Below are 16,319 nucleotides of genomic sequence, written 5' to 3'. Positions count from 1 at the left end.
AAGCTGGGGTTACGATTATTGCAAGAACATTAAAACAAGAACAAAAACCTCCCAGACAACCTTTTCTCCAACTTTCTGATGCCCACAGAGAGTGCCAGATTTTGGGAGAGAGTGAGTGCCTTTGCCCTCAGACTCGAAATTTTTTGTCAGTTAAACTATGCCTTTACCGTCTGCTTACCCGTGAAGTTTAAGCCGTTCCTACCTTGCAGGACAGTAGGTGCCAGGAGGAGTGGTTCCCCGTCGTGACTGTCCCCAAATCTCCTCCTTCTCTACACAGCGGGCAACCCCTTGATGGCACTTTGTGATTATTTATGGAAGGATGTGATGCTTCAAAAGCAGATTTCATCTGCTCATAATTTTGTCCTCCCAAAAGCTGGCATATTCCTAAGGTAGTCCCGGTGGGAGGAGTTGGGGCCCTGGGATCAGGAAGAATCAGGCCAGACTCCACTCTTGTCCTTCTGTCCCCAGACCCCTCTCTGGGCTTGACTTTCTCAGTATGTATAAGGCAGGCCTAGTGGTTGTGAGGAGTAACTGATGGCCTGTGGGAAGCCCCAGCCCCTCCTTGTCTCTTCTTATTGGTAAACTTCTAACCTGTCCATTATCATTGGAACTCACATGATGCTTCTAGAAATATTTATGCTTTTTTTAATTTAAATTTTTTTAATTCATTTATTTATTTTTATGGGGGGAGGTAATTAGGTTTATCTATTTTTATTTATTTATTTAATGGAAGTACTGGGGATTGAACCCAGGACCTTGTGCATGCTAAGCGGGCGCTCTACCACTGAGCTATACCCTCCCCTCACCCAATGCTGTCTTTTTTTTTTTTTCTAAACCCTACTTGTGAATCGCAAGATTTGGGCCCCTCCGTTAATTCGACTTCTGAGTAGTTGGTTTGCATCATGGATGAAAAGATGTGGTTTGGAGCCACAAATTGGGTGTTACTTTATCAGCAAAATCATTAGCAGCTTGGGAGCTTGTCATGACCCTGCCCACTTGATTGTTTCTCTAAGATACGAACCCTAGAACTTTCACAGTCCCGAATTGCCTTCCCCTGGATTGAAGCGTTCTTTGTTCTCTTTCCTAGACTATCACAGAGGGAAGATTTAAGTTTTTAATTCCCAGCCCGTAAATATGCCTTTTGGGAAGAAGAGCTCATTTCAGGAGATATCCACAGTGTTGAAAAGTTTTATATAAATCAGTTCAAAAGGCAATGGCAGAAATATTTGTTTCAGTTAACCTGATAAGTTATTTTTGTAAGCAAACAGGCCAGCGTAGCAAGTAAATTATCACCTAAAACTTACTCATTTTGTAAGTTCTTATTTTTATAGGTTTTTTTTTTGCACACGGCATGTACAGATACTCAGCAACCTTTTTTTCTTAGTGATCATTATCATTTCGAAGAGAAAAATAAATCTTGTAAATTTTTGATAGTGACTTTAGAATGCAACACGGTAAGAAATTTGCTTCGTAACATTATCGTGTAAGAGCATGTATTTATTGAGGTTGAAGGGTTTGGAAAAAAAGTTAAGTTTCCTGGGAAGCTTTGACTTTGTCCTGGCAGATGTATTTGCCTTTGACAGAAGCCGTTCCTAGTGCTTTTCTGCTTCCTTGACCTGGTAGACTGAGTTCAGTTTGCATCTTATTCCTTTGAAATGCAACAACGTTATTGTGAATGTAAGTCATTGGACTTGGCGGCAATACCCAATTCCTCAGGAACGATCGAGGTGTATATTAGTTTTTGCTGCTCACTAAATGGCCCAGACTGTGCCATTTTTATATTTTCCTGTGATTCTCCCAACTTAGGGCCACTGCGGTGCATTGCGTGGAATCTTTTGCTCTATTTCTACACTCACTTATTGAAGTGTGAGCCTCAGGGCGTTTCCGAGCCCCTCAAGGGTGAAGGAAAGTGATGAGTGTCTCATTCAGGGGCTGTCGGTGTTGACAATTGTTTATAATAACTGTAACTCAGAGGGCAGAGATGAGCATGCATGTGAATAAAGAAACCCATCCGCCTCTCTAGCTTTGAGATGCTTCAGAGGGCCCCTAAAACATCTCCCAAAAAAGTATTAAACTAACTAGGTTCATTTAACATCTTAAATTACACAAAAAGTATTATCAAATAAGTAATAAATCTTAGGTTATACTGCATGGGTAAATGTTATTAATATAGATATTCTAAAAATTATTTAAAAATTCCTAAAGATGTGGTATGTCTTAATAAAATATTATCAATTGTTAAAAAAAAAAAAAAAAAGTCAGCCTTAGTTCCTGGAAGAAATGCTGAGGGTCTGAACTAGAGCGGTAGGAATGGAAAAGAAAGAACACATTCAAGGGACATTCTGAAGGAGTAGAATTGACAGAGATTCGTGATTGTTCGCTTATGGAGGAAACAAACAGGAAAAATCAGATTTTTTATTGAAGCTGTTTGAAATTTTAACTAAAAACCAGTACTAACCACTATAGGAAAAAATTTTAATGTACGCGTAAAGGAAGAAAGAACAAAAAATGCTCATAATCCCAACTGACTGGAGATAGCCTGATTTCTGTTCTTTATATGCAATGCATATATGTGTCTGTTTGTGCAGATATGTAATATACATATGTGTATGTGCATTTATATGCCTTACATTCATTCATAGGCTCTGTTCACCTTCTAATTCCCTATGGAGGTATATTTAACTTGTATTCAACTTTTGCTATCATAAATATTGCTCATGTGAACATTATTATGGTTAAATGTTTGTGTGCATCTTTAATTATAACTTCCTTAGGATTAATTCACAGAAGTAGAATTGTTGGATCAAAAAAGGCATCAGTGTTTTAAAGGTAACTGCTAGACATTTCTACATTCAACATTTCCACATTGTGCTTCAGAAAGATTATACCAGTTTATACTTCCAATAACAGCCTTTCAGCCCAGGTGACTGGGTGAGTGGTGACGCTGTTAACTTGAGTTAAACTGTATGGGAGGAACCTAGTTTGTGGGAGAAAGACGGTGGGTTTAGGTTGGGATGTGGTAACTGAATTGTTTTCATTAATCCCCTAGTTATTCAAACTTCTTTGATTATCTTTGTGATAATGACAACAATCAGAAAAATAATAATAGTTGATGGTCATCAAACTGTTACTGCAACAAGCCCCCTGAATGAACTTTCTCACTAATTCTTGTAACCCTATGAGTGGTGGTAAGATTACCCCCATTTTACAGAGGAGAAAATTGAGGTCTAGAGAACCTGAGTAACTTGACCAAGGTTACAGGGCTAGTCAGTAGGAGAACAGATGTTAAAATGAAAACCCAGGCTTCCTTAACAAGTAGATCTTAGAAGTACCTTATATAAAGGAGAAGTCACAGTGGTTAAGTTGCACCCTCAAGAGGGTGTGGTAAAGAGTTATGGTGAGTGTTAGGTACAGTGGGTTCAAAAGCAACTGGTCTACCTATTTTTCCTAGCACATTGCTAATTCATTTCACTCTTTTTTCCATTATTCTTCCCACTTTATAAATATTGCCGATTCTTCAAAGCTAGGCCAGCATTACTCTCCATCAGCAAAGACTTCCTTGACCACCCCAGCCCACCTCTTCCTCCTCTGCTCTCGGTTGCCCCTTGATGTCTGCGCATTATTGACCTTCATTGCATACTGCTTTGCTCTAATAATTATGTTTGACTGCCACGTCTTCCCGAATGTACTGTGAGCCATTGAAGGCAAATGCTTTTAGTTACGTTCATCAGACCTTTCTGTAGTTTTGTGGGCCAGGCACCAGGCTGCATGTATCCTGTTTCACTTGTACCAGCCACCATCTTCTGCGATTAGTACCATCATTGTCTGCACTTTGCAGAGGAGGAGCTGAGGGTCAGGAAGGGAGTTTACTCAAGTCCACACACACAGACATGCCTATACTGGGTGTAACCCTTGATTGGTAGATTGAGGTGATTGAGAGAGACTTGAAGGAGCGTTCGTTTTTGGATGGGCGGAAAAAAGTAGAAAGGGCTTTCCTGTCTGAGAGAACAATATGAGAAGGGGGAATAGAGTGTGGGAAAGGGTCGGGCAGCAGCTAATAAATGGTCCAATAAATTACGATGTGAGTGTGATCAGAGGAGACTTCAGAGCAGCTCTAGGGAGTGTGAACTGGTATTGGGAAGCATGGAAGGTCATTTTGAGCCGTAGGATAACTTGGGGGAGTTTGAAAGCAAAGACCAGAGCAAGGGTTTTCATCCTAATTTCCCTTCCCCAAGGGCGTCTCAAAGAGGGCTGAGCGGATTCGAGAAAGCTTAATTAAACCTGCGTATTTACACGTTGGGAAGTTTCATAGGCCAAGTTGACTGTCATATTTATTTGCTTTTTGTAGGAATCCCAACTCTGTGCCATCACCCTTGTTATCTCATTCTGCCCTCGATCTCATTGGTATACTCTTTGCCCTAAGTTAAGAGAGGAAAAGGAATGATTACTTAAAGGCTTCTTTTTTTTTTTTGGTTCAGAAATTAAAATAATTGTCCATTGGACATAATGAAAAAGAATGTTTGGTGCTTAAGAGCATCATCCAAGGAAGAGGTGCCCTGGCGCCGTCAAGTCAGTGGTGGACAAAATGGAAAGGAACAGACAGTTCTTCATGATAGAAACTGAGGTGGAAATTGACGCAAGTATTACAGTGTCAGCCTCGGGGGATTGGCTTTTTCTGTCTTTTAATGATGCTCGCTATGAAAAATGAGGAGAGAATAAAAACTTAAGTAAGATTTTAAGGCAAGAGAGCATAATTGTTAAACAGGAGCCAAATCATATCACTGAAACATATATAATATCAAAAATACTTCTTAGATTGGGAGAAAAAAAACAAATTCTTTTTCAGAGTCCCTATTCAAGCATCGGACTTGTAAACCCGATGTTTGCTTCATTTAAGCTTTGAAGAAACCACCTTAGAAGCAGGTTTGAAGTATATGAAAAAAATTAATCTTTTAAATTAAATATCTTCCAAATCTAATGTTTTAAAAATAAAATGAAGGCTTTCTTTGGAAATTCTCTATCAGTCGAATTAAGAGATTATCTTCTTGCTAGCTAGTTTAATAGGCTGTCTAAAATTTCACAGTTCCATCTTCATTCCTCCTTTTTCTCCTTCTCAGATACTTCTTCCTGAAAATATTCTTGAGAACTTTCCTGATAATCTTTTGAAGTGAGAACCATTTTTATGTTTTTATCTACTCTGGCCAGATTATCATCTGATAATCTTGTTATGAAGCAAACAATCTGTAGGAAAAGAAAAAAACACCATATTTATGTGTTCCCTCAGGTCAGTAGCTTAGAGAAGGTAAAAAAGAGGTGAACAATAAAACCACAGAAAACAAGTCATGTTCTCTCTCGCTCTTTTTTTTTTTTTTTTTGCTTGATTGCATTTTAAGCAAAATTGAAAAATAAAATTCATTTATCAGTGATTCTGAATATTTCTTCTAAATTCGCTAAATTTATCACATGAGCTTCTGCCAGACTGTAGAAACATTTCTCTTTGCTAATACCAAACCTCCAGAAATTCTGCTAGATGTGTTTAACCTCTTAAAGACAAAGTGGCAAAAATTTACTCAAGTGGGAAATTTATGGGTAGCCGTTTTATGGCCTCTAAATACTGTAATATGGAAGCCCACAGATTTTGGCTGAGATACTGAGCCCCTTAAATAAATTGTAGAGTCTAGAGAGAGTTTAAAACAGTTTGGAAGTTTAAAATAGTAATAATTTTAAAGATTAGTATGATTGATTTTTTTTGTCCTTCAAAAATACAAGCATCAGAAACCACACCTTGAAAATAAATATATTTGGGGATACACACATACACGTATATTCCATTTAAATATGTTTAGATCCCATCTTTGAGTAAAGTGGAGGTAATGTGCTACTTTTAGAATGGAAAATGCATTTGTTGGGTAGGTCTCTGTTCGACTTTATTTCACATGTTTTCTTGAGTAAGACCAGTGTTAACTTAGCAGGAAAAGTGACTTGCACCGCCTGCTGAAATTCTCTTCACTTTACACGAAGTAGATGTTATTACACTGGGGAGAAAGATCAATGTATTTCCTGCTAATTCCATAGAGAACATGTATCTTTATTAATGTTAATGGTGGGGCTCCCTCATTATGTTCTGGAATAATCTGCTTTAGCAAAGGTTTTTCTCCTCAAGAACTTCATAACATTTAAAGGTTAATATGTTAGGTAAAGAACAATATCTTAAGACAAGCGTTTTTGTTACAGGACATGATGGGATGGTTTTTATTAAATTACATGATGATTTGAATGGGGAGGAAGAAATACATCACTCCTTTGCCCTCAACTTTAATGCCTTTAATCAAATAATGACCTTCTGGAAAATAGTTAATTTTAAGCATTTGGGAAGATCAATACCACTTTGCCACCAAAAAATGGCCCAGACGATGAAATTTGATGTATTTGGAGTCTCATTTCACCCTTTTAACCTAGTAAATAATTTAAAATGCTTTCAGGATCGCTTTGCCTCTGTTTTGTTTCTCACTGTTCAGAGTGTCAGGATTGTTCTCGAAAAAGCCTCACACCTTGAAGTGGGCTTGTACCTCCATCAGGCCTTGTGTGTCTCTACATTAGGGGCCCGGACGAAGGAACACGTTTTCGTACTCTGTGTGAAGCAGAGTGTGTACAGAGCAAAAAAGTGTGAAAATGGAACCTTTCTGGAATGTTAAAGGGTGTGGTGTAAGAGCTCATTAGTCACATTGCATCTCTTGTGACATCTTTAAACCTTTATGTTAGGGGTAGGATTCAGTAGCTCTGACAATTAGAATCCATTTCCGCCCCCCCACCCCCCACCCCCAGCCTATAGAACCTTGGTATGAAATTACCCTTGAGTGCCGACAGCTTTGTTAAAAAAAAAAAAAAAAAAAAATTGCCGCCTATTAGCATGTTTGTGGGCAGATTAAAAACTGTCTTCATTAGCATAAGTAACACTTACAGATTCTTTTAAAAGTAGAAAATTATTTGCTGAATGATAAATTGCTAGCTTTATAGTTAGTTGTTGTTGAAAATGTACTCATTCAAAATGCCTGGTGTAGTTTAGTCTACAATAGTGAATTTTTTTGTGTGTGTTAGAAGTACTGTTTAATGGATTATGTACTTAATCCTGTGCCTACCTACTTGCTTAATGTAATTCATGCTTTCCACTAAAATGTTTGTATCAAATCTCTCCCTATTTAGATTGATTTCTCTTAATATCATATATTATTATACTATATGCCCCAGAGATCGGAACAAAATACTCCTGCAAATAACACATAAAGATGAGGGTGAGGGAGGGGATAAATACAGACTATAAAATGTTTTGCTTTTTAGAACTCAAATTACCATTCTGTTTCTTTAAGTGTATTTTTCCTTCTTAGTTACAGGACGAATTATTTGTCATTTTCTTTCTCTTTTTACAGCTCCTGGGTTTAAAACGTATACATACTATAGACATATCTGTATCTTGTATGAAATGACTTTCTCAGGGAATGCTGAAGTCTGTTTGCCCCTGGAACACGAGTTGTTCCGTGCTCCCAGCTTTGTCACAGACCAGACCCTGGAAAGGTCCGCTTTTTCTGTGCGTGAGGCTTTAGAGGTACCGTAAATCCATTAGTGAAAAGAGGGGGCTTTCTTGGCTCAATTAAAATCATTGTGCACCCCTGATCCGTTCAAACGTTAGAAGTGAATCGGTTTGAATTAGCTGTTCTGAAAAGAGTAGGGTGGAAATCAGAGCTGGAGTTTGGGTGGATATTCGCAGCTGAGAGAGAAAGGTGCCAGAATTTGTATTTAAATGAGGTGCAACCAGATTCCGTGGGTAAAGCACGTCATTAGGATCTTGAGTTTAGAACTGCTAATTTTTCCTTGGAAATGAGCATACAGTCGATGTGTTTCATGGACCATACTTAATTGTCATTGTGTTGTCGTTGAGTTTGTTTTGCTTTTTTTTTTCAGTACTGGTTTGGCAGTCGTTCTGTATTTTCTCTTTTTCCTTTTTCTACCCCCAACCTCCATCTTCCCTTTTCTTTTATAGATGCGGAACCAAAACCAGCCCAAAGAATGGTATTGATTTCATGCCGCCTGAGATTTAGCGTCTTCTGCAGCTTTTTTTTTTTTTTTTTTTTTTTTTTTGCTTACGGTGGCAAGACATTGGTAGATGGTTCTCGGTCCCTCTAAAGTGCCTCACAGTATTTCCTTTTGTGGCAGATGGATTGAAGAAGACTTTTAGTTCTCAATAAATGTAGGTTTACAATACATAACTTTACAGGATTTGTGTTGTATATAACAGGTTTGAACATATTATCTCAGAATTCATCTGCATGGCATTTTCAGCTCGAGCAGGGTCCATGCCAGTTTTTTTAAGTAATAGGGGGAGGACTGTGATTGATAGCAACCGCTCAAGGCGTGATTTTGAATAGAAACAAAGGGTTTCGAACAGAAGGTGTCAAATTAAACTTTGTCAGTTTGAAAAGTAGTCACATCCTGAAAGTTTTACTAATTTATTTACATGTGGCTACTGTTTATATTTTGCCCTCTTTAAATGCAGTGTAATGTTGCTTGGCAAATTTACTACATTTAAAGTTTAGGTTGTTCCTTGTACCATTTTAGTTTTTCTGAGACTCGATAGGTCGCCTCATTTTCAGGCTGTTCGTCTCCTGTCTTTTCTCCTGTTCAGAAGAACAGTTGTGATCTGATTTAATTGTCAGAGTAGTTCCCTGCGCCTGCCTGCCTGTGGTCTTACAATATTTCAAGTCCCAGAGACCTCGCTTAAAACGTCATTATGTTCACATTTTGCAACAGAGTGCTGCATTGTATTCACTCTTTTTCACCATCTCTCCTCCACCAAGCAAATCTATGCATTTATCATTTAAAAACCAATCTAGTACTGAAGGAAATAATTATTTTTATGTGTCAAATATTACAAATATCCTGGCACATCACTGTCTTTCTGAGTTTATTTACTCTAACAATATCGCTTATGGAAAAGTCACCTAGGAAAAGGTACTGGGGAATCAGAGAGCATTTGGCTCTTTTAGTCTCTTTCGGCAAAACATAGATCAGATTTACTGTCATCATTAATAGAGTCTCAATCCATAGAATCTGAAGTCGGAATATTCCGAGGTATTTAAATAGTATTATAATAAATTAATCTTCTTTTTGTCAGTGTAAATTGGGAAGGAGCCAGTTTATTTCTCTGCTGACAGAGATCTAGCCTGTCAAAATATCTGTTTTCCATTATTTGTTGAGAGAGATGAGATGCACATGAAAAAAGGCACGTCCCTACCACCACCACCCCCAGTCTTGTTTTTTGGAATACCCACGTAGAACTAACAGTTCCCAGCTGCACCGTTAAATATTTTTCTAAGAAGCATCTGATTTCAGTCTCTTAAAACCATCGTGTCTCTTGAAAGGCTAGCGGAGACATGCTTCAGATATATAATTCATCAAATTATTTTTAGATAAGGAATTAGAAGTATTATTGAAGGGCAGAGGTTAATGGCAAACTACTGGAAATGTTATGTTAGTCATGGGCAATTAATAAAAATAAGAATCTGTCTCGTAAGTACAGAGACTCAGAAGTGACAATATGAGCAAAATATTTGTTAAAAGAGTCAGGGCTCTTTTTCTGAAATATTTGTTAAACCAGCATGAGTGTGATTGTTTAGGAATTAGCTATCATTATTAGCCATTTTAAAAGAACTAATGATTTTCTTTTCCAAAGAACATCTGTGAGCCACATGGTTTTTTTTTCCCCCCCACATATATCCAAGTGCTAACCGATCTCTGCGTTACTTTAAAAAGTTTTTGAAAGGATTTGAAAAATTATGGGAGGTTTTCAGCTTTCTCCCAAGAAGAGTTTCTTACATGAATCATTCTTAATTTAACTTTTAGCAATTTTTAGTTACAAGCATTTATTTCTTAAAAAAGAAAAAAGAAAAGAGAAAGAAACTTAGAGGCTCGCTATTAAGCACTTACTCAAATAGTATAATTCTAGCTAAGTATAAAAAAATTTTTTTCTGTTCTGTGCTTTATGAACCTTCTAATGTCTCTTGGAAGGTAAATAAAATTGTAGTGATGTGTTTAAGCATGGGGGCCTGTCAGTTGCTATAGTTGAAAGTTGGCAGGGTAGGGGGTTTAATCTTAACTATAGTTAATATTCAAGCCTACAGGAAGATTTAGAACTGAAACCTGCACTGCATCAAAACATAGAGGTCAGGTGTAAAGAAATCGCTTAGATGTGGAAAAATATAAAATATTTTCATGGTGTGATCCAGATAGCACACAGTTGTCAGTAAGAACTAAATAAACATCTCCAGGGCACCATATGCAAGTGATCTCAAATATTTCAAATACTCAAATACGGTTTTGTACTTAATGTTACATTCACATGAATAGAGCTGAAATATGCCATCTCATCGCATGATTCTAGAAATCGGCACAGAATTGCCGTGGTTAGGAGAGAGGCATGTTCAGTGACACTGTCACCACAATTATTTTTGTTTTTTATTTCGTACATCTTCCATTTACTGTCTGCTCCCTTAGCCTGGAATTTTGCATTCAGTGGCATCAAATGGATGCACAAGTGCATGACTGCCCCCAGGTACATATTTGTTTAATTAAAAGACATGTTGAATGGAGAGTCAGAGGCGTCTCAGAGACACTAGTAGATGTCATGAGGTTGTGGCAGCTGTCGCCCTTGGCTGGGTGGTAGGTGGGCCTTGGCAGGCTGGGGTCTCAGGCTCCGTCTTTCAAAATTTCTCTCATAGGCCATTTTGGGGAAAATGGGCCTTCCTTCTTCCCACTGTATATTACAGTTGGAAGAGAATTTCTCTGGTGGTTCTGTTTAAGAAGAAGGGAAGGAATATCATACCATTTTATGATTCACCCAAAGGTCTAAAGGTAACATTAAAGAAAAAAAAGCAGTTCCCCTTGGCCAGTAAATCAGATCAGAAATTGTACTCTTTCCATTCTCATCCATCTAATTTACTTGGAATTTCCTTTGTCTTTGGTTGACTTCTTAAAGCAGAGCCTGAGATTAGGAATTGATACCCTCATGATATAGTGAGGGACTAGAAGCAGTTAGGGAGGATAAGACAAAGGGAGGAGTCCAGTAAGAACGTGGTCTCAGGTAAAGTCTGCATTGATGGGGAGACGGAGCAAGAAGATGAGGGAGGGCCATCTCTGGAGACTCAAAGGTAGAGTGACTCTGGGGCCAGAGGCAAGAACTTGGTACCACTGGGTCAGCAGTCACTGGCCACCCAGGGTGAAGGGGTCAGGGAGGAAGTGGAGTGAGCATCCTGGCATCTCTGGGGGAGAGGGCTCCACGACATTTCTCCAGAAAAGAGCATAGCTGTGAGCTGTGGGTAGGCAACCCAGAAACTAAGGCTGGTTGCCTTGGTGGCTGGTGAAGGGGGTCTGGGTGGGACACTCTCCCTCTCCACCCCATTACTTTGTGTCCATCATGGCAGCCAAGATGAAGAAGGTTTGAGACGATGATTGGAAAACGTTAGACGGTATAGTCTGTTGGACCACTCGGTTCTTGATGGAGAATGAGAGTCAAAAACGGGGCCTCAGAAGGCATCAGAGAGGTTCAGGATTTGGCATGCCTTGGACATTGCCTTCTCTCTTAGCCAGGAAATCTTTGAAAATCCTTGCCCAACAAAACATATGTGTATACTGCAGCAGGCAACACGCCGAGGTGTCTTTCTGGAAAGTTCTGTCTTGAAGAATTCTTCTAATACCTGTTCTAGATGTAACACCTCACCTTGGGACAACATTCTTGCTCACATAACTGCACACATCCTTTCCTCCACACACTCACACACACACAAATATTCACACAGTTGCCTTTCTAAGACAAAAATTATAAACGTCAAAAATCCTTTTAGGAAAAAAAATCATTCTAAAAAAATCTGACCTGTCCGTTCTTAAATACCTTCAGAACCTCAGCCGGCACTCGTCAGACAAAGAAGTCAGGTCACACTCCTCACCCACATGCTGTAGAGTCCGTGGTAATAAATGGGTCTTCCCCCTGGAGTCTGAAAAATACGACATTCCTTTAAGATGCAAATCTGAGCATTTACTGAACACAGAGCCAGCCTTCTTGATAGCCGCAGCTCTTCTCTCTTAACAGGTTAAAAAAAAATTGTTTAAGCAGATTGGAGTGTTTTGAGCTTGTGACAAAAGTTAATTTCACAAAGCTCTCCCTTTCTAAGCTCCTCATGGTGCCTGTCGGGCTCCCCACCCCCGACCCCAGCAACCCCACACCATTGATGGGAACTGACCTGTCATGCCCTTGTCTCTAAGGGGTGGTTGTGTGAGCTGTTACGCTGGAAAGAAGATCCTTCTCCAGAAAACAGGACCCTGTGGGAGAACCTGTCCATGATCCGAAGGTTCCTGAGCCTCCCTCAGCCGGAACGGGATGCCATCTACGAGCAGGAGAGCAACGCGGTGCATCACCATGGCGACAGGCCGCCCCACATCATCCACGTGCCCGCAGAGCAGATTCAGGTTCGTTTACCTTGGCCCATTCAGTATAGCACTAAGTAAGCAGAGGTTTAAATTTAGCAGGGAAATGAGCGTTTCTCTTCTGCCCTCCAGTCTAAACATGGGCTTTTTTAGCAAGAGGTGATGGTACACTGCCGGCTCACGCAGGGGGAGAAAAGGAGACAGAACATGCTCTTCCCAGCACGTGTCTTGTGTTCCTCTCCCTTCGCAGCCCCTACCCCCAAGCGGCAGAAACCCCCTTTTCTGCTTCTTTGTCAGAATTGGGTTGCTTTGTGGTGTGAGAGCGTAAGGGTTTTTTGTTTGTTTTTTAAAAAGCAGAATCTTTCCAACACCAGCCTATTTCTTAATGAATACCAATGCTGTCCCCAAGGAAAGGCGTGACTGCGGTTTCTGTAGAAGCTTGTAGCGTCACAGTTGTCAACCTTGGATTCTGTCCAAAAAAGAGGAAGGGAGGGAAACCAAACTGGGATCTCGCCTCTGACTCCCTGGCCCCTGCCGTCACTTTGTTGCTCTGTCTCCCCTGCACCCGCCCAGAGCACAGGTTGGGGGTGAGTCATGTCTGTTTGTCTTTCCTTTAGAGCCCCTCTCCCACCACCCTTGGGAAAAGAGAGTCTAGAGGCGTTTTCTTGCCAGGCCTGCCGACCCCCGCACCGTGGCTCGGTGCTGCTCCTCAGGTGAGCGGGCACAGGTTACCTATGCCAGCAGGAGAGGGACACACGGAGGCATGGCATCAAGACCGGCTCCCGTGGTCAGGATTTGCAGCCTTACCAAGGCCACACTAACTGTGATGATGGCCAAAGACCACTGTGTGGGCAGAGTCAGCCTGGGTTCAGCTTGTCCTGTCCTGGGACCTGTCTCCATTCATCCACCGAGGGAATGGCCCAGTGAATTGAGATTGGGAAACTCTGAGCTCAGGTAGTCTGTTGGTGCTTTTATGGCCTGGACTGCTTAGGAAATGCGTTGAAATTGAATTTGAGCTGTACAGATGATTCCTCCTCAATCTAAGAGGGTGTTTTTAGCTTTCCCCTCTAAGGGAAAATACCATTGCCCACCAGAGTCCTAAAGTCTATAGTCTGTTGAATCACATGTGTATTATTTCTTGGTATTGCTGGCAGAGGGGCCGGGAGATGGTTGGATGGATGGATAGATAGAAAGAAAGATAGATAGATATACACAAACACAAATAATAATAGGATTATCCATCCACTAGGAAAAAATGAAAAATCCTTGAGTGTATATTAAAGATAAATTGAAAAAGAGAATCCCTTAGGAGATCAAGTACTAAAATAATTGTGAAAGCCTATAAAACTTACTATTTAGCAAAAACACAAACAAAAAAGAAAGATAAATGTTAAGTAATAGGAATAGTACTTGCTTGAAAATGTAAGTTGTTTTTAATACAATTGCTTCATAGGGGAATTAAGGAAATGCTTAGGGCGCAGTACAGATGTTCTAATATTTTACCGCTTATTCAGGTGGATTTGCTTTGCTGGTCAGAATCCTGGACACAGAGTTGAGATACGCAGTATGTGCCTGTGTCACACATTTGTTATGTATAATCGTGTATGAAAATTACAGCACATGTACTGATACTAGTTATGAAAAAGTGTCTGCACTAAATCTAAATCCTAATTACATCCGAGTTTCCTACAGACAAAACAGTTTGCTAGCCGTTGTGGGGTGGAGTGAACCTTTATTTAAGAAAAAAACTTGCAGTGTCAGCCTAGTGCGATTTGAAGTAAGAATTGTGTGTCTGTTAGGACTGGAACTGCCTGGTGGGAAATTCACAAACGTGAGAATCTCAGATATCCTTTCGATTCACAAGGGCTAATGCTGCAGAAAAGCAAACGCCTGCCCATTTCATATTTCTATATATTTCAATACTTCTAATTGTTATTTAAAATTTTTTTTTATATTTTAAAAAAGACTTTCTGTGCTTGCTCCATCTGATAAGATGGGACAAAACATATCTCCTTCCCCACGGCTCCATAGCTCACCTTTCCACAATGACTTTGAAATCTTTACTTCTCGGTCTTCATTTTAAATCTGTTAATTACTGACATCATAATATGCTGTCGCTGCCTCTGATGCATTTCTTTTTTGGTGAAGTTCATGGCTCATATTTTCAGAGCGCTGAGTTCTCACTTCCCGTGAGCCTGTCTGACCTTTGGCCAGGAAGCCTGAGGGCCCCAAAGCCCTCGGAACTCCTCCCTTCCTAGTGATCACTTTGACTCTCTTCCCAATGCTGTGGGCCACGGAGCCCGCCAGGCAGGCGCACGTGGGATCCCCAACCGCGGGCTCGCTCCTTCCCAGGCCGCATGCGCAGTGGCCGAGCGCGCAGCTGACCTGTGCTTGTTCCTTCCCCGCAGCAGCAGCCGGCGCAGGCGCAGCAGCAGCCCGCCCCGCCGCCCCCGCAGGCGCAGGCGCAGCAGCCGCCGGCCGGGCCCCGGCTCCCCCCGCGGCAGCCCACGGTGGCCGCGCCCGCCGAGGCGGAGGACGAGAGCCGGCAGAAGGCGCGGCCGCGGACCAAGATCTCCGTGGAGGCCCTGGGCATCCTGCAGAGCTTCATCCAGGACGTGGGCCTGTACCCGGACGAGGAGGCCATCCAGACTCTGTCCGCCCAGCTGGACCTCCCCAAGTACACCATCATCAAGTTCTTTCAGAACCAGCGGTACTATCTCAAGCATCACGGCAAGCTGAAGGACAACTCCGGCCTGGAGGTGGACGTGGCCGAGTACAAGGAGGAGGAGTTGCTTAAGGACTTGGAGGAGAGTGCCCAAGACAAAAATGCTAACACCCTTTTCTCGGTGAAACTAGAAGACGAGCTGTCGGTGGAGGGGAACACAGACCTGAACGCAGACGTCAAGGACTGAGATGAACGCCTACTCCTCCTCCATCAGTGCCACCGGTAACAGACTCACGCAGCGGAAAGTCCACCTTGTGCTTGCTCGGAAAACCTTGGTTGTCCATTGTTTGGCCAATGAATCTTCGGAAACTTGCACAAACAGGAAAAGTCGACAAAGGGATGATACAGACTGCACTAAACGTTTTACTCTGTTTTACAAACTGCTTGGCAGCCCCAGGTGAAGCATCGAGGATTGTTTGGTATTAAAAATGGAAATTTTTGTGTTCACGGGACACACCCAGGTGTGGACCCCGTCAGCATGATACCAGTGATATTTTTTTTTTATTATTATTACTATTCTGGAGCCTCAAACAAGCATTATAACTTCTGTGATTATTATTTCCTTCCTTTAATTATTTCTGTAACACTTCACACTGATCTTTGGAAACTCGCCCCTTGTTTTAAAAAAAAAAAAAAGAGTTTGTTACTCTATTGTATGTTACAAAAGAACTATAGACTGTGGAATGCAGTTTAAAGATGACATATGCCAACAAATGCCTTGTATTATATGGCACTGCCGTAATTCAAATTTGTTTTTATTTTGGAAATAAAAGTTCACTGTAATTTTTTTTTCATTCTCATTGTTACATGGTTTTTTAAAAAAAATGGAAAGAAAATGTGAAACACAGTTTAGTCCTCATTATTTATTTGTAGATCCTGCAACATCATATTGTAATTAATTTTTTGGAAGTTTCCGTTAAATGTAATATTGCTTCTCTTGTTACCATACTGATTCTTTTCTATTTATAAATGTATTTTGATGGGCAGTAAAACAAAGTGTCTTAAAAGTTTTAAATAGATAAAATGTGCTTTACACAGTTGCCTATAAAAAGTGCTCTATGTTATCCAAGCAATTCATACTATAAGCTTCACTCTTATTGTTGTATGCAATTTTTACTAT

At 40.6% G+C, this 16,319-nt stretch overlaps 1 protein-coding gene across 10 annotated transcripts in view; it reads left to right on the top strand.

Moving 5' to 3' along the window:
- SATB1 (SATB homeobox 1) overlaps positions 1–15,911 on the top strand; it is a 97,836-nt gene extending 81,925 nt beyond the window's left edge. For 7 of the 10 annotated variants that reach the window (XM_064490988.1, XM_064490972.1, XM_064490974.1 and 4 more), the window contains exons 10-12: positions 12,313–12,516; positions 13,092–13,187; positions 14,883–15,911. In XM_064490988.1, the coding sequence (XP_064347058.1) occupies positions 12,313–12,516; positions 13,092–13,187; positions 14,883–15,386 (804 nt within the window). In that variant the 3' untranslated portion in view covers positions 15,387–15,911. The remainder of the gene's footprint in view (positions 1–12,312; positions 12,517–13,091; positions 13,188–14,882) is intronic. The other 3 variants (XM_064491002.1, XM_064490995.1, XM_064491009.1) reach the window with 2 other exon arrangements.
- The last annotated feature ends 408 nt before the right edge of the window (positions 15,912–16,319 follow it).

This window comes from Camelus dromedarius, chromosome 2 (assembly GCF_036321535.1).
Source record: "Camelus dromedarius isolate mCamDro1 chromosome 2, mCamDro1.pat, whole genome shotgun sequence".
NCBI classification, from domain to species: domain Eukaryota; kingdom Metazoa; phylum Chordata; class Mammalia; order Artiodactyla; family Camelidae; genus Camelus; species Camelus dromedarius.
The sequence above is the reverse complement of the archived record's forward strand: the minus strand, read 5'-3'. Positions and strand labels throughout refer to the sequence as shown.